The sequence below is a fragment of the Falco peregrinus genome, chromosome Z (assembly GCF_023634155.1).
Source record: "Falco peregrinus isolate bFalPer1 chromosome Z, bFalPer1.pri, whole genome shotgun sequence".
Taxonomy (NCBI): Eukaryota; Metazoa; Chordata; class Aves; order Falconiformes; family Falconidae; genus Falco; species Falco peregrinus.
In genome coordinates, this window is record NC_073739.1 from 38,940,803 (window position 1) to 38,966,770 (window position 25,968).

The 25,968-nt window shown below is 34.8% G+C and overlaps 1 protein-coding gene across 1 annotated transcript in view; it reads left to right on the forward strand.

Annotated features, from left to right (window-relative positions):
- Positions 1 to 25,968, forward strand: part of CNTNAP4 (contactin associated protein family member 4) — a 261,392-nt gene that overhangs the window by 178,388 nt on the left and 57,036 nt on the right. Inside the window, exons 8-12 of the mRNA XM_055791657.1 lie at positions 575 to 836; positions 8,634 to 8,783; positions 14,485 to 14,656; positions 21,062 to 21,168; positions 24,384 to 24,503. Of these exons, the coding sequence (XP_055647632.1) occupies positions 575 to 836; positions 8,634 to 8,783; positions 14,485 to 14,656; positions 21,062 to 21,168; positions 24,384 to 24,503 (811 nt within the window). The remainder of the gene's footprint in view (positions 1 to 574; positions 837 to 8,633; positions 8,784 to 14,484; positions 14,657 to 21,061; positions 21,169 to 24,383; positions 24,504 to 25,968) is intronic.

Sequence of the window (25,968 nt, forward strand, 5' to 3'; positions counted from 1 at the left end):
AAGAGTTCATATGTGGAGTTTTCTCTGATTATTTGTGAAAATAAATATTGGCGTCAGTGCACATTTGCAGTTGCATAAGACTGCTGCTTGGTCTGGAAAAATGTTTTGTTTTTTTTTTCTCAGATTTAACACTGCCTTAAACAATCGTTAGCCAAGATCATTTTTTCTCTGCATACAACCATTTAGATGTGTTTGCATTCAGTGGCATTTTATCTGACATTCAGAAATTTGTCAAGTCCCTAATCCTTCCTGTAGCTAAACCAAAAAAGCAGGTCTGTCTAACTCCCAAAGCACAATTAAATCACCCATAAAATTCAGGACCTTACCTCATCCACTCAAAGGTCTTTGCCACTCTTTGCTCAGGAAGATATTCTGTTAAAAGAACTAAGCAAAAATTTCTCAAACTGGTGATGTTCTTACCTATTCATACCTGATTTTTAGATTAACACATCCAAGTAACAATTATTAAGCTCTATGCATAATGTTTTGAAACTCTGCAGTTTCCATACAGACATTCTCACGACTCTTTTTCCCTAAATGTTCCTAATGCCATACTTGTTTCGTGTCTCTGTAGGGCAACATGTCCTTCTCATGTTTAGAGCCACAGGTGGTTCCTGTTACGTTTCTGAGCTCCAATAGTTACTTGGCACTGCCAGGCACACCAGAGCAAGATGAAGTATTTGTCAATTTCCAGTTTCGCACCTGGAACAAGGAGGGACTTCTGTTATCTACTAAACTACACGAGGCTTCAGGTGGTTTCTTTTTATATCTAAGTGATGGGAAAGTTAAAATCAGCCTTCATAAACGAGGAAAAACACTGAGTGACATCGTTGCAGGTAAACAGAAATGAAGAAAACAATTCCAAAATTCCTATGCATATAAAAATAAGTTAAAGTCAAGTAATTTATTTTAATACCTACATTCTTGACTTAGTTTTATGACTAATATGCTTTACTTGTGTGAATTTTAATCCCAAATGTTTCAAAATACTTCCTTTTCTCAGAAACATGTATCTACACTCTTTTCCCCATGATTGAGTAGAAATTACTTGTAGTAATACAGGCTGCAAAGTTGAGTCCTTAGCTATACATACATAGAGTATGTGAAGCTCATGTGTATAATCTGGGATATTTGAGACATCTAAGCAACTTTTTCAGTTGTGAGGTGTGAACAAGTTAATTTCTTGCTGTGTCAAGCTAAGCCATTAAGATGTTTTTCACCGTTTGTCAGTGCCTTCCTAAGTTATCAAGTAACTAATTTTCCTATAAATATATACAATACTGTAAATTTTATGTTTGTTGTGTTCTAGAGGTCTCAGTTACAGAGCTGTCCATTAAATTTGGACAGTGGATGCCCAATACCAGGTTATGTTCCAGAAAGCTGGGGCAAGCTTGCGTCTAGATTAAAAAAGTAAATAAATCAATACATAGATAGATAGATAGAGTAGGAACAAAAAGAAATGGATAAGTTGAGGAGACTGAATAACTGAGAGCTAAAGGGTGACTTTTGTAGTTCAACACTAAATTGAGACTAGACCATCTACTTTTGGTAGAGTGCACTTCTAGGGAACCTTTAGGGTAGAGCTGAATTTTCCTGAAAGCAAAACCTGTAGTCTTCTGAGACTTCTGAGATTTGTTGGTAAACAAATATATAAGAACAAGAGGATGAGGCAAATACAGCAAGATGCAGTAATGTTACAGATTATCCAGTTCAGATTATAAGAAGCAGCTCCCAGCTACTATTTTCCCTCAGTTTTGGAGCAAGGGGACTCCCTCTTTCACAAAGAGGCTCCTCCGTTTTTCAGAGTGGTGTTAGCACTTGATGTAAGAATGACAAGACTGCTGGCCTAGCCAGGAATCTCCTTCTTTCATGAAATGTGAGTGCAGAACAGAACTGACAATATCTCCATCTTCCATTACTTTTTTAAAAATGGTGAAAATCAATAACATAAATATGTGATAATAACAGTACCTTCACCCAGCAGCACTTCACCAGTTCAACTCTGTGCTCTTACACTATGCATCACAGCTGCCTCAGGTATGTAAACAAATTTAATTTTGCCCCTTTCTTGTAGAAGAATAAATGGATGTTCCAGAACAAGGTCTCAGAAAGGAAAAACAGGACTAGAGGGAGTAGGTGGCTAAATGGGGTTCCAAAGAATATATGAAGATGAGGAAATGAGTCTGGGATTGGAGCAGTTTCTACACGGACAAAGAAGATGACCAGAGACCACTAGTTGGAGGAATATGTCGTAGGAGCAACAGATAATTTGGCTGCAGAAAACACAATAATGATATCCAAAACATCAGTTGATCCTAGATATGCATACAATCATAGACTTCATATTCATAAAGCAAGAACATTTTCAGTGTAAAAAAAATCATGTTAGTTCCAGTAGTGTAACGTGTAAACTGAATTAACAGGTGAATAACAAGTCGAACAGCTGCAATTTGCATTGGTACTTAAAAAACAAGTTAAGGATTTGAATGTATGAAGAATTTAACTTTCTATAAAGTATGTTCATTGGAGTATTAGGAACCAAACCAAAGGCATCTTTCAGGGGAGTTTTCAAGCCAGAATATAAGGAGGTTAATGATGCTGTTTAGTGTTACTTTGTCTCGAGCAATAACAAATACAGTAAATAAAATATATGGTTACTGAAATAAAAATAAAAAAAAAACCAAAATAAAATAATTATAATAAATATTAAACCCTCCAAATCTCTATTGGACCCCACAGATTTAAGGAAGTTATTTAAAAGAGGAAGGAAAATTCACAAAAGAATTATAACCAGTAGAAACACAAAGAAAAAATAATTACCTAAAATGTTCACAAGTCATGTGCTTGGCAGCATAAGGCAAAGAGAGCAAAGCAGAGCCAAACAGAGCAAAGAAACAACCACAGGTTTTGAAGACGAGGCCTCCTTAATCTTAGTTCTGTGTCCCCGTTTCTTTTAGGTAGACTCCTTATTTCAATTCCTGATACAAAACGAAAGTTCCTTTGACAGGATGGTGGAAAAAAAAGTTCAATATACCTCTGAAGCTTATTATGTTTCTATAGTTGTATAATGATTAAAAGTAAGATTTTAAACAGCTGATTATTTTAATTCAGGAAAGGACTGTAAGCCAGTAATGACCACAGATACATAAAATTTACATAAATACTTTGATCCTGTTTCTGTGGGTGATAATAGGATCAGCCCTGGTATTTGTTATAATCTAAAATAAGTGATGCACAGAGTACGATTTTAATGACAAGAGGTTTCCCTAGGCTCACCATTTGAAAATGTCAATTCCTTAGTAAGAATGTCAGTAGTATGTAGTTAACAGTGATGAATTTGGTGTTTTAGGAGTTATTTCAATTGAGTTCAATTAGGTGATGTATGTTGAAGAAACTCTTGCCACGTAGCATCATTTTAAAAGATCAGCTGAAGGTGGTGGCACTTTTAACAGCTGTAGACTTGCACATAGTAAAAGCATTCAGTTTCAAAGTTGCAATACAATACATATTAGTTGAAACACTGCAAAATAAATCTTGACATTGCTGAAACAATTTAATGTTCTTATGCTATTTTATGTTTGTTCTATACAGAATTTAACAGAAAGGATTGTGTTTGTCTCTGTGATGACAGACTGCTGCAAAACAATCTTTTTTTTTCTCTTCTGAGAAAGAAGTTATCTAATAAAACCATATGGGTAACTTTTTCTTAAGTTTTTAAAATGTTTATTGTTACACTCACTAAAGCAATTCAAGTCTGCATTTGGAGACAAGTAATTAAATTACGGCTGGCTGGACAGGTTTGTTCTCCCACAGGCAAGGACTTATGAACTGACTCTCTCTCCTCCCACTCCCCCAACCACCCCCTGCACCCTCCACCCCTCTACCCCCGATGATTATATCAGAACATGTTTTTTTGCCCACAGTTCTTAAATTCGTTATCATGTGTTTTTTAAAAATTTCTTCAACCATATAAACCCAAGGAGAATGGCATGTTAATGCAAGAGTGTTTAAGTTATAATAAGTCTTATCCTTCTTTTACAGAATGGTTGCTTAATATCTTTCCTCTGTAGCCTCTTTTGCAAGCTGGTCATCAAATATCCACAGCGAATATATGTAGATAAAAAAAGAAATTAACACAAAGTTAATTTGTGTTGAATGATGAGACCAAATTGAATTACAACATGTTTGACATCTTATTACTCAGTTTCTTTATATGACCCTGTGTTTCTATGCAGGTTTTAAGTAAGTGATGTTAAGAATCATTGAATTTGGTGCTTATAATTCAGACTAATTGATAAATTACTTTTTCTAAACTTCTTTGTTTGTTTGTTTGTTTGTTTTTTGTTTGTTTCTCATGGATATCCTAATAAGCTATATACATTGTCTTTCTATATATATGTTCCTAAGGTTGGATGTCATTGTTCTGCAAGACCTCCCACAGACATTTCTTTTTAGTGCTAGATGTTAAAATGATGGAGGTACTAGTAATGAGAACAAATGGATATCTTTTGTAATAGCTACCTTATTATGCATTAAAATTTTAATTGCTATTTTTTCCTCAATTATTTCTGGCATTTTTAAAACTCCGAGTAGAGAATCAGACAATATAGATTTCAGATGGAATGGAAATGTTAGCAAACCATTGGCCTTCACATGTCATACCACTCCATGGCTTCACACAAGCAAATATGAACTTAATCAGGGTTCTCAATTTGAGGGCTACATTGTGCTGTTTCCTCAGTAATGTCTTTGCTCCCACAAAGGCATTCCTTAGTTCCCAGACTTAATGAGAGACTTTTGGGAAGCCCTAACATGAGCTAGATGAACACCATCCAATATCTCTATCATGACAGCCTGAATGAAGAGGAGATAAAATATTAATCCCAAAATCATTTAGTAGGTCAGTATGATGAACTACACTAAACAAACAAAAAAATTAAAATTAATATAATCAATTTTCCAGTAATCAAAAAAAAATTCTACTTCAGTCATTCTTTCAATCTCCTGCTTTATGTTAGGGCCTTCTCTTAACTACCTTGACAGTCAAGTATTGCAATACTTGGAATATGGTTTTCTCACCAAAACAAGTTACTTAAGCAGGGTTCAAAACTAGGAATTGAAAGTAATTGTTTACACAACAATAGAAATGAAATCACAGAGTTTATTGTTAGATTTAATATAAATTCAGTAATGACATAGATGGTGGGATTGAGTACATCTTCAGCAAGTTTGCTGATGACACTAAGGTGAGTGGTACAATTGATTCACTGCAGGGAAGAGGTTTCATCCAGAAGGACCTTGGCAGGCTCGAGGAGTGGGCGTATGTAAGCCTCATAAAATTCAACAAGGCCGAGAGCAAGGTCCTGCATCTGAGTCAGAGCAATCCCCCATATCAGTACAGACTGGGGGATGACTGGACTGAAAACAGCCCTGCAGAGAAGGACTTGAGGATACTCGTGGATGAAAAATTGGATATGAGCTGACAACGTGTGCTTTCAGCCCCAAAAGCCAACTGTATCCTGGCCTACTTAACAAGAAGTGTGGCCAGCAGGTCAAGGAAGTTGATTCTGCTCCTCTATTTCACTCTCATAAGATTCCACCTGGATTACTGCATTCAGTTTTGGGGTCCCAACACAACAAAGGCATGGACCTGCCAAAGTGTGTCCAGAGGAAGGCCATGAAAATGGTCAGAGGGCTAGAACACCTCTCCTATAAGAAGAGCTGACAGAGTTGGGGTTGTCCAGCCTGGAGAAGAGAAGGTTTTAGGGAGACCCTATTGTGGCCTTTCAATACTTACAAGGACACAAAATACAAACAAAGATGGAGATATATTTTTTTTTTTTCCCCCAGGGCCTTTAGTGACAGGACAAAGGGTAATATTTTTAAAGTGGAAGAGGTTAGATTTAGATGTCCCACCCCTGGAAGTGTTCAATGTCAGGTTGTACGGAGCATTGAACAACCTGACTTAGTAAAAGTAGTCCCTGCAAATTGGAGGGAGATTGGGGTAGATGCTCTTTAAAGGTCCCTTCCAGCCCAAACTATGTTACGATTCTCTGATATTGCAGAGATGTGATTGAGGAAAACATTGCTTGAAGTACATCTTCAAATAGAGAAACTCTTTGCTTAATCTTAGAGATGAGGGTAAATAAGCTGGAGCTTTTGTTATCGGGGAATGGAGGCTAGAAAGAAGGAAATAAGTGAGTAGGGAAATAATTTCTTTTTTAAAAAATTATTTTCTGCAATCTTTAAGCTTAAAAATATAGTGTGACAAGGGTCATTATAGACTCTATATATTTTAGAATTTAGTTTCTCTACTAAAGGATAATTGTAGAATAATTTATAGAAAAAAACCTAATTATATTACTGGGAACTGGGAAAAAATGTTTCTCAGAGTTAATTTACTGTGCTTTAAAAAAACATTATTCATACTCTTTGTTTTAGTATACTATTATTTTGCTCATAAAGAGTATAGTTCACTGAGGTTCACAGTGGTATAAAAGACTTAAGCATGCTTTATCTGTTTGTGATTGTTGATTTTTGCTTGAAGTTAGTAAAGGCTTTTGATATGTTTTATGGGTTCTTGCTGTAAAATAGTACTAAAAGTAATAGTAGATATATATAATAGTACTCATTAAGTCTAGAAACTTCATTATACAGTGTGACTCATCTATGACCATTACATTGCAGGGCAGCGATAATATTTTTCTAATGCTATATCTGCTCCATTTTTTAAATGTCTCTTACACATGATATTATCTAGGCAAAATATGACTAGAGGCAAAATGGTTAGGCTTTAAGACATTTTCTTGATCCTCAGCTCAATAGTATGCCAGCCTTAATATAAAATACACTAGCCTGAATATACACTACACTGCTGTAATTATATTAAGTGCTACGGGTACAAAGGGACTTCAGCAGCTGGATACCTGTAAATATTGGGAGACTCTAGTCACTCCCTTCACATTGCCTATAGGGATATTTAAATCCTTGTTACTAAAAGATTAGCCCTTTACAGGTGACCTTTTGGTAGCTAGATGTAATACCGTTAATACTTTTTTATATTTTGTGGAGTAAGGTTTCCAATTTTCATTTTAGTAAAAAATTCCATCTCTGTAAATATCACGGAGTTTTACAGAGGTAAAAAATCCCCACCTTTTAACCTAGAAAATTGGTGATACCTTTAACGCTGATTATTTACTCTACTATTCCTGCTCACAAACTTAAATAACACTTCTCACAGAAAACTGCAACCAAAATAGGTAATGGCCAGAACGGTATCAGAAAACCTGTGACTGCAACCCTGTGCTTTCTACTGTTGTATTAGAAAGGTGAAATGGTCCTTAAAGTGTCAATGATTAAAAGATTTGTTAGCCATAGCCTTTATATAATCCTACTGAGGCTAGGGATAAAGGAAAATGTTTGAAGTTTCTTGTTATGTAGTCCCTAATAAATATGGGTTTTGAAGTAAGGAAACAAGTAACAGAAAAGGTATATAAGACTAATATTGTATTAAATATATTAAAGATATTTTTAGATGCAAATTTATCTGAATTTATAATGTGATTCTAAGATTTTTCTCTTAATGGTGTGTTGATCTTGTGTTTAGACTGATAGTTAACAATGTATGTATCATGGTTATAAGGTATTTTAGCTATTTGAACCTTCTCATCTTTCTATTTTTATTTATTTTATTTCTGCTTGAACTAATCAGTTAACTGGTAGACTATTTTTCTAGAATATACAACACATTTCACAGAGAAGTATATAAATACATGAAATTTCAAGACACACTCTACAGTCAAGAAAAGACTGCAAAATTTAAAGGCTGTATTCTTTGTTCTTCACCATAAGAGGTAACTGTACTGAAGAACACTCAAGAACATGATTGACTTAAAGCACTTTTTAAAGATAATAATACTCTTACACACTGTCCTATATAAAATATATTTAAGTATATATGCGTAAATGCTTTCCAGAATCAGAGCTTTAGGTTTATTGTTCTGTGGTACCCTATACCTACACAGCCAGAGGTAATATAAATCGGTGTTGCAGACTAAACTCTCAGAAGATTTTCCCATACATTTCCAATGAAAGGATCAACTGAAGAAAAACAATCTTGTGACATTGACATAACGATTGCTGAAGATTTCAGCATCTACAGGATTTTGCTGTTTTACTGGGTTTTAATATAATGACTACCTTTGATTTTGAAAGATGAAGAAATCAGTTTTAACAGTGTAGTCAAAACGTGTATTATGTGTAAAATACTCTATCAGCCATCAGAATGATATCTTAATGATAAGTTCCTTAGATTGGGAGGATACTTTTCATAGTCATTACATTAAATAGATGTATTACTGATAATTAGGAGTATTAAAACAGTAAGGCTTATTCACTGAAGTACCTTTATTTTTTCATTATCAGGTGTGAAGCAAGGGAATGGACAAAGGTTCTGTCTTCACAAAAGACATTTGTGTTCTTTATTCATTTTTTCCCCCTTTCATTATAATTTTGAGTTTTTATGTGGGCTATGATTGCTCTACCAGTTTCTACTCCTTTCAAGTCTATAATATTCATGTAATATAAGAAATACTAGATATTATACTTAATTTTGCTTTTTATTTTTCTTCCAGGTGCTGGATTAAATAACGGCCAGTGGCATTCTCTATCCTTCTCTGTCAAAAGGAATCATATCAGTATAACAGTGGACAACAATGTGACCTCATCTACTCAGGCCTCCATACCTCTGCAGATTTATTCAGGAGATGTTTTCTACTTTGGAGGTGAAATATGTTGTTTATTTATTCTGGTAATATCCCAAAGTTAAACTTCTATTTTTCCTGATATAGCTAATCAAATAATGAGAATTATTTGACTTGCCTCAAGTCTTCTTTGTCTAGCTTGGATATCTCTCAAAGGATCTGGTTGTCAGGGGCTGCTGTGATATTTTTGAGTTTCTGTTTCCTTAAAATTTTATAATGTTGGGTAAAATAAATTACCACGCAGATTCCTTGGTCACTTTATAGAACATCATTTTCTGGTATCATGCTCTGATAACTGAATATAGTCTGGCTGACAATCAGACAGACACACAAAGATCCCTCTTATTGCACACTTACTGTGTTGCTAAATCTAAGAATCTTCCAATGGGATGACTTCAAGTTTTCACCTTTAGTGAACGCTTACTTACTTGTGTGAATATCCTCTTTACATGATATACACTCTTCTTCTCTTTTCTTTTCTTTTTTCTTTTCTTTTCTTTTCTTTTCTTTTCTTTTCTTTTCTTTTCTTTTCTTTTCTTTTCTTTTCTTTTCTTTTCTTTTCTTTTCTTTTCTTTTCTTTTCTTTTCTTTTCTTTTCTTTTCTTTTCTTTTCTTTTCTTTTCTTTCTTTTCTTTTCTTTTCTTTTCTTTTCTTTTCTTTTCTTTTCTTTTCTTTTCTTTTCTTTTCTTTTCTTTTCTTTTCTTTTCTTTTCTTTTCTTTTCTTTTCTTTTCTTTTCTTTTCTTTTCTTTTCTTTTCTTTTCTTTTTTCTTTTCTTTTCATTTTGGAGAATATAACTTGTGCCTAAAACCTGCATTTAGATATCTTCATTTCCCTAGGAATAGTGACAATTATCTGTCACCAAGTGATTTTGTCATTAATCACATATATTATTACTGATAGAGTTGAACAAGTTGTTATGTCTAAATCAGTTGGGAATGAACTACATAACAGTAATGTTAAACAGTATGTGAAAGCATTATTCAACACTAGCCTAATGCTTCATCTCTCAGTAACTCAGATATTAATGACTGAACTATTTATTAATAATTCTCAGATTTCTGAGAAGGTTGAAAAATACATACAAAATTCTAAATGAGTATAAACCAAATCTTTGTCCATAGATCCCTCAAAGCAATAGGCTGTAAATAAGTTTTATGCTCACAAGCAGACTGTAAATATAGGAACTGCTACATGAACATCCACATGACTTTTCACACCTGGCATCCAGCCTCCTTTACTAAACATATCCCTTGACCTGGCTGATGACCAGAGAAAGATACAGAATATTGGCCCTGAATAGCCAGAAAACTTTCCGCCCCCCCTCCCGGCTTTCTGTTTCCTTCCATGTTGCTTCAGGTTCCCACATCTCTGATCAGGTGATTCACAGCATTGCAGGGTTGGTGGCACAGGTGAACAGATCACAAGGGATGTGGACAGTTGCAAAAGGCAACATATTCAATTTAACTGTACAAGGATATTTCTATTTCTTTTTTGGGATGTGGAGGGGGCAAATAATGCCAAGAACGCTGAAATTACTAACTGCATATCCACCCTTCAGCTTCTCTGATTTCAGCTTCATAGCTGAAATCAGCGGTTTGTGCATTTTGTACAAACCCGGGGAAAACTAATAGAAGGTTTCTCAGTTTAGCCTATTGTGTATTAACATTTTATATTATATACCACTGTCAAAATGCAAACAATGTGTTTCAACTTTCTTTATAAGTTTATATGAATATTTACCGTATTTCTATATGCTGCTTGTTAAAACATAAATATTAGCCTTCCAGAAGAGGTAGCCTGAGAACGTGGTAGTTAGTTTCCTTCTTTTAATGAATACAAATTATGCAAGATATCTGTATGCTTAGCTGAGAAAATGTGTAATAAACTTGAAAATACTTAAGCGTTATGTCAGCACAATTTCTAGTCATGCTATCATAAAAGATAAACTCCCTATCTCAGTTCCTGGAATAATAACCCATTGCAACTATAAGGGCAAAAAAAAGATTATTTAATATTGCAATAAGAACATAGGGTACATTTCATTATTAAAAATTTTCTTCCTATCTTTAATATCCAGACCGCAGTTATAAGGAAACCCAATGTCATGAATATTGCCAATGTTTTTTCCATAACAGAACTAGAAGACAACTTTTAAAAGACAGACATCAAGAAAAAAAAACTGAGACACATTTTTGTGAAATAGCTGAGTATAAAAAATGCAAACTTTTTCTGCCTTCTTTGGTGCTGGTGTTTGGGATTTTTTTTAGTTGTTAGGTGTTTTTTTTAATGAACACCATTGGAAGAATCTCATTCTCAAATGAGTGTCAGATTTTTCACCAGAAATGACAGAATTCATTTTAACATTTTATTGTAGAATGCTGTGAAGAATGTAGTTAGACTTCTAATTGGTTTGTGTTACTGTGTGTGGTGCTGTTGTATTACATGTATAGGTGTGCTTCTATTTAAACTTTTGCAAGTCCATGGATTTGTTGTTCTTAAAGCAATATACCAGTTAGATAATAAACATTTTCTTTAGAAAGGTAGCAATAGTTTTGAACAGTTTGGTTCCTCACAAGAATTGAACACACTGAGAATTTATTCACTTATTTAATTTCACTTTCTATTGTATATTTCTCAAAAAAAAAATACTATTTATGTTGTTATATATTCAGTTGAATCAATTTACTAGTTTACACTGTTATTTTGCTTTTCTGTATAGTAAACCTCTGCACTGTCTTTACAGGACTTCAGAAAGTACCCATTAGCCCTGTGGAATAGAGCAGTGTCTTACAAGTCATTACTTCCTAATATAATGAACCGGAAGATCTTTGAATGCTGTGAACCAGAATGCAAATTGCTTGACTAAAATCAAAGAATGGCCCTTGTGTGCCATTCCAGAGCAATATTATCCTTTGGAAGAAAGCCAAAGAAAAAAAAAAAAAAACCAAAACCAAACATATTTTGTCATGCAATGTTCAGCTGCTGGTGGGAAAAAACGCTCAATGGACATGACAAATCAAATCAGAATCAAAGAAATTTATTGATTTATTAACATTTTAATAATTAGCAGTGAACAAGACATTTCAGAATCAGTAACAAAATAGACAAAATACAATATTAGACACTTACAGAACATTATTCATAGGTTGGGTAGGACACCCAGACATTGTCTAGTCCAGCCCTCTGTTCTAAACAATTCTGATTGGATCACGATGTATAGGGCTGTGACCACTCAAATCTTGAACAGCTCCAAGGATGGAATTTTCATAAACTCTTCTGGGCAAACTATCCTCCTATTCATCACTCTCATGGTGAAAACACTTGTTGCTAATTCCTGATCCAAATTTGCCATTTTTTTTTAAATTTTGTCCTTTGCCTCTTGTACCACCACCATCCACTTCTTCACCTTCTCTGTATCATTTTATCAGCTAGCTTTACCTTCTCAAGACTGAACAGACCGAGCTCTCTCAGCCCTTTCTCATAGACCTTGTGCATTCAGCTCCCTGACCATCCTGGAGGCCTCCACTGGACTCACTCCAAGATATTGATGTCTCTCCGGTACTGGGGAGTCCAGAACTTCAGCACTCCGAGTGTGGTCTCACAAGTGCCACACAGAAGGAAGGACCACTTTCCCAGATCTACTGGCTGTGCTCTTGATAATGCAGCCCAGAATGTCACTGGTCTTCTGTACTGCAAGTTCACATTCCTGGCTCATGTCCACCTGTTGGCCACCATAGCCTTTCGCTATGAATCCAGGCAGCTATCCTCCAGATTGGATAGTTGTGTAGACTTGCTCCCTCTCAGATCAAAGACCTTGAACTTACTGACTTCATGGTATTTCTGTCAGCTTATTTCTCCAGCTTCCCAGGTCCCCCTGAGTTGCAGCCCTGCCCTCGGATATTTGATCCCCGCCCCTAGTTTGGTATTAGTCACAGGCTTGCTGAAAGCACACTGTCCCATCGCACGGGTCATTAATGAAAGCATTAAACACATAGCTCTTAGTATTGATCTCTGAAGAACCCTCTGTTCACTAACCATCAGCTGCACTTTTCATCATCAATTGTCCACTTATCCCACCCATATCTCATCAATCTGGTGACAAGGAGGCTATAAAAAACTGTGAGGGGCTTTGTTAAAGCCAAGGTATGAATAATCACTGCTCTCCCTTTGTCCACAGTGTCCATCACCTCAGCAAAGAAAACAAAGAGCTTGGTCAGGCATGTTTTAGCCCTGAAGCTAAAGTTACCCAGTTACCTTCTTGTCCTTCATATGTTTAGAAATGGCTTCTAAGAGGATTTGCTCCATGAACTTGCCAGGGACTGCGGTAAGACTGACTGGCCTCTAGTTTCCTGTGCCCTCTTTCTTGCCTTTCTTGAAGATGGGTATAACATCCTCCCTATTAAGTCATCAAGAAACTCATCAAATTGCCAATTTTAATTGATTATTAGAATGATAATGGCTTCACAATGACAATGGCAATTGTTGCAATGACACTGGCCATCTCTTGCAGCACCCTCAGGTGCCCCTTGGACTCTTTCTTCCTTTATTGTGGGTACTGCTTACCTTCTTCATAGTCTGCTAGGACGTGGGAAACCTAACAATTAGTTTTACCAGTGAAGACAAGAAAAAACGCCTTGCACAAATCAGTTCTTCCCAAGACCCTTGCCACTAAGTCCCCTGCCCCATGGAGTAGTGCACCCATAATCTCCTTAGCTTTTCTTTTGCTGCTGCTGTACCTATAGAAACCTTTTTGTTGTATTTCGCCTTCCTTGACAGTTTTAACTCCACCTGAAGTCTGGATTTCCTAATTGCATTCTTAGATATACAAGTAATATCTTTGTATTGCCCTCCAAATTGCATGTCCATTTCCACCATTTGTGCACTTTCTTTTTGTGTTTGCACACACTCAGGAACTCTATGTTTAAGTTTTCAGGCCTTCTGACACACTTTCTTAACTATTTTGGTATTGCTCTGGACTTTTCTTATGCTCCAAAGAGATTTTTGTTGAAAAAATATCCAACTCTTTTGCTCTCCAAGGCAGTTTCCAACAGGATCCTCAAAACAGGCCCTGAAAAGACCAACACTGACTTTTCTGGAGTCTATGATTGTAATCCCATTTTTTCCTTGTTCTCTTCTCTGTGGATCACAAAATTCACAGTCTTGTGTTTGCTGCCCTTGACCTTCACATTTTCAACGATCTCTTCCTTGTCTACAGATAGCAGGTCCAACAGAGAATCTCCCCTAGTTGAATCATTAATGACCTCCATTAAGAAATTGTCTTCAGTACTTTCCAGAATCTTCTGGAGAGCTTGATAAATTAAAATCACTTCTTAGAAACTAACTTTTGATTAATTGGACTTCAGTTGTGACTTAAAACTTGTCCAAATCATGTGCACATTGCATTGTAACCTAACATTTTGTGACTAAAGTCAGTCAGTCAATCTGTTCACATCTTGTTTCCACTCATTGCTTTGGAACGGCTGCTTGGGTTATCCTTTACCCAAATTTTTAGTGATGCTTCTGCGTATGCTTTAAATACATTAAGACTGCACATAATTATTTCTTTACAGTTGCTCCACCGCTCCTAATGAGAAGAGCTTCTGGCTAAATTCTTCTACCCACAAAGTTTACAACACCTGGAGATTTTGAAAGTTCAGTCTAATTTTGGAATATATAAATTTTTCAATATTTTTTTCAGCTCCAGGTTTTATGCTTCTTTCAGGCTGCCCTAGCAGTGGAAATATTTCTGAATGTAATACCTCATTTGGTGGCTTTCAAGGATGCATGCGACTCATTTCTATTGGTAACAAAGCAGTGGATATGATCTCAGTTCAGCAAAATCTTTTTGGCAATTTCAGTGACCTTCAGATAGATTTATGTGGCATAATAGACAGGTAAGAAAATAATATTTACTCATTTATTTGCTCATTTGAATGTTTTGTTTCCAATACTGACTTGATGACAAAGAACAGAACACTTAGCAAATGACATGCTTCTTCTTTTGTGACAACTCAAAACTCCAGAATAAACACAGTATACACAGCACAACAATTAGATTTCCATGCACTGCAAATAAAATCCAAGTAATTTTGGTTAAAATTATTTGACATTTCTGACCACTTTTAAATATTTTATTTTTTTTTCAAATAAAACTATATATAAAATCCACCTCCTGTGACTTGTAGTCCCATTCACCCTTTGAAATGCTACATCCTTTATAAGTTGTTACTGCTTCTTGTATTCTATCAATCCAGAAACACAGTAGATAGTACTCAGCACAGTGAGTAAGCAATCATTCCTAGGCTGTGGTCACAACTAATATCATAACTTGCAATAGATAGAATTAGCATTTATCTGAGACTGACTAGTTGGAGTGGCTCCCTCTGCAAGGAGGAAAGACTATATACCTTTCCTGAGAGATCAAAATGTTTGATGGACAGATGTTGTTGGAATTCATTGAGAAGGCAGAGGATGAGCCAAAAGGAGTGTTGTAGAATGACAGAGGCTGCTGAGAAGAAAGGGAGGGACACACAAATGGTAAATGGAAGAAAAAGGTTTCTGCTGTAGACTCTGGAGAATGAAGTCACAGGCATCTGTGCAAATTCTGATTAAATCCAGAAATGATTGCCTTGGACTAAGCTGAAAACTGTACCGAAATGACACAACAGGCAGGGTAAAATTTTGCTTGGAAACACTTCTCCCCCACCCCCTAAATTTCTAGTCCTCAACAGTTGCCTTTTGATCTAAAAAAGTCTGGCCTTTGAATTATAAGACATTAAAAAATTGCTCTCTTTGGAGAAAACATTGTAAGCAGAAATCTGCTTCAAGACCATAGCCAATGTCAGGTTCAGTCACACTGACATATTTCAGTGACCTTCCATTCACAGAGATAACACAGTATACTTCTATCCAGGTTATTATTTTGAAGAAAGTCACAGCGTCTTGTAGATCAAAGACAAAAATAATACTAGATCTTTACTTAATTGTTCATAAAAGGTTACAGAAAGAAACCTCCAAAAGGAGGCTAAATCTGCTTACAACATGATCCTTTCAATCAGGTTGCAATGTATATTCTCGCTAATCTTTCTACATCTATCATGTCTTAAGAACATACAGGGTTGCATATATATTATTCTTTGTGCTAATCTATCCCTTACTGAATTAATCCTGACTTTGCAGTAGGCATTAAGTGTGATAAAAGTGTGACAAAACAGGGTTTGGACTCAGTCAAAACTTTAGCTCATAACTTGTCAGGGACTTGTATTTGGAATGCAGCATGCGTGTCAGTTTCTCTTTAGCTTTCTCACACCCTACTGCTTTTGACTCATTTTCTCACTTTCCAAACTTCTTTCACTGTCCCCTTCATCTGCTCTCTGAATAGACCTCATAAAACTTCCTTCCAGCTTCTAAAGCACTGTCTCACTGCTGGTTTTTAAACTCTGGAATGGAACTTATTCCATTTCTGTTACAATGCTTGCTTTTTTTATTGTAGTAAGGAGGTAGAATCAAGAACAGAATCAGATCAAAATATACAAAATACTCTGCATATCACTTTAGTAAAACACATTAAAGGGCATCTAAGCAAGATTATGAGTGGAAAACATCACCAAATTTGTTCAAAATATAATGCCATTTTGTGTCTCTGATTTTCCATGGATTTTTCAATGTACGGTCTAACTGGGTACCTCTCAAAATGCATATTTCAGAGCTGTGATTTAGGAACCATCTCTTCCTCCATGAACACAGAGATGTTTTACCTAAATTTTTAAAGCATGATAGTACATTTTTATATGTAGTGATTCCAGTTCCTTTCAGCTTTTCAATGGGTATAGTATGTAAGTGTGTACATGTGGGTTTTAAAAAATAAATTTCTGTGTATAAATATGTACAAAGTCACTCTGTGAATCTCAGAATATAGAAATCCAGTATTATTTGCAGTATTCCAGATGTCATAAAATTTGTCTTTTATTCATTGCAAGGTCAGTTTATTCAGAACTGCACCCTACCTTTTTGTTTGTTTGGTTGGTTGGTTTTTGTTTTCTTTTGCCTTTAAGCACTGCATCAAAGGAGTTAGGTTTATGTATAGCCTTTCCTCATATTTTTATCTTGATGATTTTTTATAGCATATGAAGATAGTTACCATCCTTATTTTAGGTTAATACCACTACCATCTGTTGTTTTGTTTGTTTGTTTTTTTCAGTATAGACTTGTGTAAGCTACTTAGCTCCCCAGCCATAGTATTTTTTCAAAGTGTTTTTATTACTTTCTGACACCATATTAATTTTTTTTAGTTAATGTTACTCTCATAGTTCATCAAAATTATGTGTTATTTACCATGATAAATGATATCAAAGAAAGAACAAAAGTCTTTATGGAAGTTTTTTGATTGGGTGGTTTTCTTTTTTCTCTAAAATTTCTTCATTTTAATACATATCTTCTTATATCTTGAGAACTGCAACTTTCTTGCACTAGCTTTGCTAGGTTTAGTTTTTAGCTTTCAGCATGCTTTGCATATGTCTTCCTAACTTATCAAAATAGAAATTTAATCCACCTATTTTCATCAATTTTAGTACACTCATTATCTTTTATTTCAAAACTGACTGCTTTTAAAAAGCATTCCTGGTCTTATGCTAGTGGCTCCAGGGACTGTTTCTTTCCAGTTTCCTTACACAGTCTCATACCATTTGATATCTGCAGCTTATCATATGGAACAAAATTCATGATTCTCTTTATTAAACTAATTCTGCATCTCACCCTAAATCCCAAAAGATAAGGTACATTCTTCTTTGCCAACACTGAAATTGCTTACACGTATTAAACAGTTTCTAATAGTAGCTTGTTTATCTTGTGCACTGTAACATTTGTGAAAAATTTTTTTTTTTTGCTATAATGATTTCTATTTCTCTTTGATTGCTTTAAGCTAAAGTAATCAGCATTTTTGACACTGTGTTCCTGATGGCAGATATCACCGTGTTGTGATTTAACCCCAGCCAGTAATTAAGTGCCACACAGCCACTCGCTCACTCCCACCTCACCCAGAAAGATGGGAAGAAAAATTGGAAAGGAATGTAAAGCTCAAGGGTTGAGACAAGAACAATATAAAAATTGAAATAAAATAAAAAATAAAGAACAATAATAATAATAACAATAACAGTTATAACGAAAAGGAGGGAGAGGGGGAGAGAAATTAAATCCAAAGGGAAGGGAGAAAAGAAGTGATGCACAATACAATTGCTCAGCACCTACTGACTGATGCCCATCCTGTCCCTCAGAAATGATCAGCAGGCCTTGGACAAACCACCCCACCCACCTCACCCTCCCCCAAGTTTATATACGAAGCATGACACCCCATGGTATGGAATACCTCCTCAGCTAGATTGGATGACCTGTCCTGGCTGTGCCCCCTCCCAATGTCCCATGCCACTCCAGCGCTCTCACTGGCAGGGCCTGAGAAACTGAAAAGTCCTTGATTTAGTGTAAACATCACCCAGCAACAACCAAAACCATCCATGTGCCGTCAGCGTTGTTCTCACACCAAATATAAAGCACAGCAATGCACCAGCTACTGAGAAGAAAATTAACTCTGTCCCAGCTGAAGCTGGACACACCTTTACAGCAGAGGGCAAACAAACCATTTGTTTGTCTCGGAGTCTTTATGGGAATCTTTGCATCTGCAATTCCAAACAGTAATGCATGACCCAAATTCTGGGGTTAATGATTTTTTTGTAGTAGAAAAAATAGACCATTAATTGTAATAGTTTTACATGTTTAAAATGAATGAATAAAAATAAGAATTACTGTTTTACATAGTGATCAGAATTGATATGCAATAGTAAATGAACTGAAAATAATTCTATTGAGTCCATTCTTTATCTCATATACATATATATATATATACACACACAGAAATTTCACATATATATTTATCAGTTTTACAATCCTTATTGACAGATGGTTGGTTTATCATTCATCTGTTCATTAGGATATAATTTATTAACCTGTTCTTTTTAAATTAAAAAATTCCCTACCATTTTCTTATTTTAAATTTTCTTACTTCAATAAAATTTCCAATTCCTCCTCTTATGTTTAAATTATTATGACTCTTTCCAGTCATATGACTCTTTTCCAGACTCTTTCTTTTCCTTCTTTATCAAAAGTATATTCATGTTCTGGATCTGTGTTCTTCTTTGAGTATTAGCTTATGATTATTATTAGCCTGCTGCCTTAGTTTTAAATCATATCTATTTTCAAATGTCATACACTTAAAAACGTATTACCAAGTACTATGTAGTAAATGTTTAATCAGCTGGTTTTTTTCTGGTTTAAGCAAACATGGTGATGAATCCAAAAGTATTAGAAATACAAATATTTTTGTAAGAAGATTAGTTCAGAGGAAACACTATTCTAAATATTGCTTTGGGTAGGGTCAGAGCATATAGTGTAATTATTGTGTCACTTTGATGTAGCTAGGGATTAATTTTTATTATACGTTCTGAAACAGAAGAAAGATGTAAAATCTAATGTTAAAAGATTTAAATTATTGTCTAAATTGTTTTCACTTCTATTAAAGTTGATTCAAGCATTATCAACTTCATCTAACTTTTCATCTTGTGAACACTATTAGGAAGATTAATTAATACAGACAGGGAGTCAATACGAGTGGAAACCATGTAAATCACTTACAATTTTGGCATAATAATGTCTTTATCAAAAAGGAATAAGACAAGAAAAACTATGATTTAAATACATGCAAGCAGAGAAACTGTCAGAGGATGCACTGATAGTCCTGAACGGCAGTTATGTTAGAGGAGATGTATATTTATAATAACTGATGAAAAGTCATACCCATAGAAAGCAAAATTAAACATTTATCCTAAGAATTACTATGCTTATTTATAAATTCCTTCAATATATTTAATATCAAAGTAATTGTAAACCCTGTTCCTAAAGTTCATTTTTATGTTCCAGACCAGAGCTCATTGAGACATATATCATCTAGACTTACCTTATAAATACATACTGAGAGTGATATAATCAATACAAGATCACTCTTTTACTAGCAAAAATGTCAATTATTTCCTTTAAAACAAGTGACCTATATAACTTTAAGCACTTTAACTACGTTTTATTGCTTTTATTTTTTTTTTTCTGCCTTTATCTGTAAACCTCTGCTTATCCTTGTTTATTAATATGAAAGGAAGACAAAATTACCTCAGAGTCAGTAGGAGTGAATATACAAAGGCCCTGCATTATTTATAGGGTAGATCTGTGAAGTACTGGACCTACTACAATTGTAATTTAATACCCTCCTAAGATTTCTTGAATTAATTAAAAGGTATTTTAAGGTACTGTGAATATTTATGGGTCTCTTTTCTTTCTTCTGTGGTTAATATCAACAATAAAACCTTTTTGTACCTTCTGAGCTGTATCACATACACTCACTGCAAGTAGAATGTTAACTAATTTCTAAGGTGAAAAGCTAGTAAGTAATTGGTTAAACTGTGCTACTCAATTTCAGTATATTTTCAGCTCTGTTTATAAAAAAAGTTAGTTTTTCTTTTCTACATCTCTTGCAATCTTTTATACTCAGGTATAGGGCTGCAGTCTTAACAATTACGCAGTTACAGCCAAATTTTCTTTGTAGTCAGCAATTGTAAATTCAGAAGGCGGCTATCAAAATTCTTCAGGTTTCTGCTTATATCACCAGAATGAAAACTGACTACTGGTAGTTGTCTCCTGTGATGGAACTGACACACTGAACATTTTACTCTTTCTAGGACAGGAAGTAACCATGCTTTTAGAAAATGAATTAGTTCTCAAGTACTATAGTTAGTTTTATTTGTTATGTGATTCTTTTTTTTAAAAAAAATCTATTGGCTTTAGAAGGACACAAAGAAATGTGTTGTGATGCTGCTTTGTTGTGACACATCTTATTGAAGACGTCCTATTGGTTGCAAAACTTGCCAGTCAATTATCAGCACTTAAATCTTCCATCAGTTTATCAATCTATAGTGAATTGCAGATAGTTAAAGTAACATTTATCATTCTTATACTTTATTTCTGTTCTCACAGGCTTATTGCATAATTAATATATTTATTATATGCAATAGGAATAGTGGGGAAGATGGAGGGAAATTATCTTAATTTTCTAGTAATTATATTGACATCTCCCAAGAGAGATTGGAGACTTCTTTGATGCTTTTATATTTCTCTCCCATGATTTTGCTTCTCTTGGTAAGTACAACTGACGTAAATGAATGGAAAAAAAGAGTGAAAATGTGCTTTCTTTTTCATTTTAGGTGTTTGCCTAATTACTGTGAACATGGTGGTGAGTGCTCACAATCCTGGAACAACTTCTACTGCAACTGTGTCAATACTGGTTACAAGGGAGCAACTTGCCATTATCGTAAGTCTGAGATGTTTCCTGGCTATGTTTTTATTTCTGATTGAATTTTTTCACCACAAAACCATACATTTGTACTGATAATTCATATTTAGAAGATTTTTCAGTCATGTAAATATTCATAAGTTGGTTCAAAGAAAGGCCTTGGGAATTTAAAATACATAACAGCAAAAACCTATTGAAAGCTCTCATGTTTACCTGTGGCTGTTTCACATAGTCATGGTCTAACCTCAGCTGCCAGCTAAGTACCCACAGCCACTCACGCACTTCTTCCCAGTGGCATGGGAAAAAGAATCAGATGTGTAAAAGTAAGAAAACTTGTGTTCTGAGACAGAAACAGTTCAATAGGTAAAGCTAAAGCCATGCATGCAAGCAAAGCAAAACAAGGAGTTCATTGACTAGTCTGATCAGCCATCTCTAGGAAAGCAGGGCTCTGTCATATGTAACCCTTACTTGGGAGGACAAACGCCACTACTACAAACATCCCCCCTTCCTTTCTTCTTCCCTCAGCTTTATATGCCGAGTATGATGTCATACGATATGGGATATCCCTTTGGTCAGTTGTGGTCAGCTGTCCCAGTTGCGTCCCCTCTAACTTCTTGTACACTCCCAACCTATTCGCAGGTGGGGCAGGGTAAGAAGCAGAAAAGGCCTTGACTTTGTTTAGACAATTTTTGCTCAGCAATATCCAAGACATCTCTGCATTATCAACACTTTCCAGCACAAATCCAAAACATAATCGCATACGAGCTACTATGAGAAGAAATTATCCCAGCCAAAACCAGCACACACATTTTTCATAATTTACACAAGATGGTCAGTAACATCCTGGTCCATCCATATACTTCCACTTTCTGGATCAGCAAATATTTTAGAAATGTATTTAATTCATTTTTATTCATCACAACAAATATTAATTTATTTATTTATGAGACAATGAGGCTCTACTCATGTTCAAAGGTAATCACATCCTAAGCCCTAAACACATGTTGATGTGGTTTGCTGAATCAGAAGTAGACAAGGAGAAATTAAAAAAAAAAAAAAAAAAAAAAAAGTTGAAACTAAGGTAACTAATTTCACAGGAGATGCTCCACATTTATACTGCTTTAAGCATGTTCTGGGAAGGAGAAAAAATCATTACTCTGGGCTTCATTATGAAACTTCACAGATAATTTAAGAAAATTACAAAGACTGCCCTAATGGTCAGATAAATAATTCTGTCTTTATAAATTATTCTTATAAAATCTGTACAGTCCTTGTTGGCAGATTTTCTAAAAAGGATGTATGTCTACACACCTGGAATTTCTTAAGAAATCACTGATTTTAGAAGACTGTCTATTAAATCTCAGTTGTACAGAGTCAAAAACAGTGATGACCTCTCCAGTAATGCCTTAATTGTAAAGAACACAGTGGCATAAATAACAATTTTAAGAACATTTGTGTAACAAAGAAAGGATGCCAATAGTACAGATGCTTTTGAATACCACACTGTATAATATAGATCTATGAAAAGCCCAAAGTAAAGATGGTGATTTCATTCATTATAATTTGAAAAAGTGTGTGTTGAATCAACTGATTATGTCTATGAGGAGAGGTGAAAGTTGTGGTTTCCTAGTGATTGGGACACTGTAAGAAATGTAATAATATGATGAGTGATTGAATTCTTAGTCGTTGTAAAAAATACATACAAAAGCCTTCCAAGATGTTTATGATTAATAAAATGTAGTATCTATGGCTATCAAATAAAAGACGCCTAGTAGTGGATTTTAGTTATTTTAATACTGAATTCAAATCAAGAACCTAGGATAATTTTTGGCCATATTATCACACCTGTATAATTTTAAAAAAATAAAAATCCCTTGAATTCTCAAAAAAATGTTATTCATTATAAACTTAGAAATGAGTTACTGATCTGAAAATATTAGTATACAAGCTACCATGTTCATAGAACTATTAATGAGTGATTGAATCTCTTTTGTCATGTTTAAATTTAACTAAGTTTATTTACTGTAAGGAAACATAAAATTCCATTTGAAAATTACAAAAACTGTGCATTCTGACTATTTCATAGAGTAAACAATCTAAGTGAATCTTTTTGATAGTTGTTGCCACATAATGGCAGTAACCATTAGGCAAAAAATGCAAAGATCACACTCTTGCAAAACTTACCTTCTTTCTAAAAAACAGCACCTCTTTTGGATTACTGTACTAGTACTTTATAGCTTTTTTTAAAAAAAAAATCCAATAAACTGAATTTTTATAGATCAAAATCTTCTAGACTGTTAATAGTTATTGTGGAGTTATGTTTTATTTGTATAGCACTCATAACTTTTTTTTTTTTTTTTTTTTTTAAATCTAACAGCTCTTTTGGCAGAGTGTTTTCAAGTTTTGGTAATAGCTGATAGAGCACACATTTTACTTTTGAAAAGAAAGACCAGAACAGTATGGCTGCTCAATAGCAATAGAGTGGTTAAATGAGAAGTTAGGTTAATGCGGTCTAGCTGTGACATTATCATCAGTGTTTCCTGTCTAAGTACAGAGGTAGACTCATAAGTCCTTTTTCTCATGTTTTTGATCATAAAGTCATCACAGACTTTTCTTCAGGCCTTGAACGATATAAAGTATACATGAAATGGGAGTAAGAATCTGCATTTTGAGTTTGCTTGTTTAGTTCTTTTACTGGAGTCTCTGACAAGCCATTTGCCTTTCTATTTAAAAAGGGGAAAAAAAATAAGAAATATAAGAGACAAAAAATGCCAAGAGACAATCAGAACACCTAGAAACAGTGCCTACTTTCTCTTACATGAATAAAAACAACAACAAAAATCTGATCAGGTTGAGGGAGGTAGTGTTTGTTTTCTCAAACTCTGATTACCAGGGTTTAAGTAATACCCTTTGTATTCACATCACTTGGCAAATTTCACAACCATTTACTCACCCACATTTCACAGCTTTCTCCATGAATTTTCCAGCCTGAAATACAGAAGAAAATGTTTGAAAATGCCCCTTGGAATCTCCCTGATAAATAAAACCCAGTACACTTTGTAAATTCAAATGAAAGTATAGTTTTGGTTATGTGATTTCTTCTATATTCCTTATCATTGAACACACACAACTTCTGTTCCCCATTTACAGGCTTCATGCACTATTTTTTTTAATTCTCTGAATAAAATGTAAATTATGCCATTACATTTCTGATGGAATGTGTTCTTTTACAGCCATCTATGAGCAATCATGTGAAGCCTATAAGCACAGAGGGAACACTTCAGGCTTTTACAATATTGATTCAGATGGAAGTGGCCCCTTGGGACCATTTCTTGTATACTGTAATATGACAGGTGAGGTGATAAACTTCCTTTACTTACAGCTGGGTCTGTATGCATGCTCATTATATTGCAACATGAATTATCATGTAAGAAGCTTCTGTAGCTCTTAAGCTTAATGTATACATGCACAACAAAATGAAGGTGACTCCTTAGCTCAGAATACTGGCAGAGAAATTAGGCAGAGAAATTAAAATAATAACAGGATTCAGGCTGTGAAGCCAACACTGCATTCCTGTTGTGTTTTTCATAAATCAGACATGTGTTCCTTATGGAGACAATGTCATACCAGTTATTTTTTGGGGAGCAACTTTGTTTTCATTGAAGTTACAACCTCTTGAGAATATTTAAAGAAATGAGAGATAAGTTAATGTTTTATGAGAAAATTCGCAATTTTTCCCTATAGCTTTCTGAAAAATTGCAATTTACAACTGGTCTTTGTTATGAGGAATATAGACATTAAACTTCATTTTTCTAAGTGCAAGTACTTCTTTTGGAGAATGCAAATGCAACCAGTGGAACCCTCGCAGCTTCACCTTCAGGCACCTTGCCTCCTCTTCTGCACCCACTTCTTTGTATCTGACCATTTATATCACCATAAGTTTTAGACATGAAAGTCTGTTGTCAGTCTGCTTTTTAACAAACCAGTTGATATTTATGTATGCCTGTTTGTATATGTCCTTTCAATGAAGCTTATGTTTAAATGTAATTTTGAAATTCATTATTGTTTTATGTGTGGCTGTTTCCTTTTTTTTTTTTTTTTACTTACCTTCTCTTTATTTGAATTGCTTTTCTGTCAAAATGATGGAAACACTTTATTGTTTTATGTGACAAAAACATATTTTTACACAGTTAGAACTGTTAAAAGACTACATGAATAAGCTGCATTTGAATTTGGTTGAGGTATGTCCTAGTCCTAAATGTTGAGAACTTGACTTAGAAATCTTTTCACAAGCTTTTGATGTTGGTTTCTAAACAGTTTGTGGTCACACGTGTTTCTTGAGAAACTGACAGGACTCTCTCTGTCCATGGTGTTGGTTGATTTTCACAGCAATCTAAAGAATTCTTATTTTATGTGGTGAAATAATAGAATTATAATTTCAATCAGTCTGTGCAATTTAAGTACTCTCACCTTGTCAGCTCCTGACTTTGACTTCTACAGTGAATTGTGCTAGCTCAAGGTGGGCACACTTCAGATTGGCACAGACCCTTAAAAAGAAATATCCTAGTATCCTATGAGACTAAAAGAGACCAAAGAATCATGGCAGAAAGATGGCAATTTTTAAAAGTGTGTATAACACTCCAGGGTACAGTGTAGTGTCTGATTTATCCTTGTGTACCCATGAACAGCTGTTAGTGTTTTCCTCAGTCACTCCTTATTCACCACATTAAGCAAACATCATTGATCAGTTCTTCTCAAGGCAGGGCCTGACAGGATGAATCTTCTGTATTTGTTTTGTTCCCAGTTTCCTCATGACTG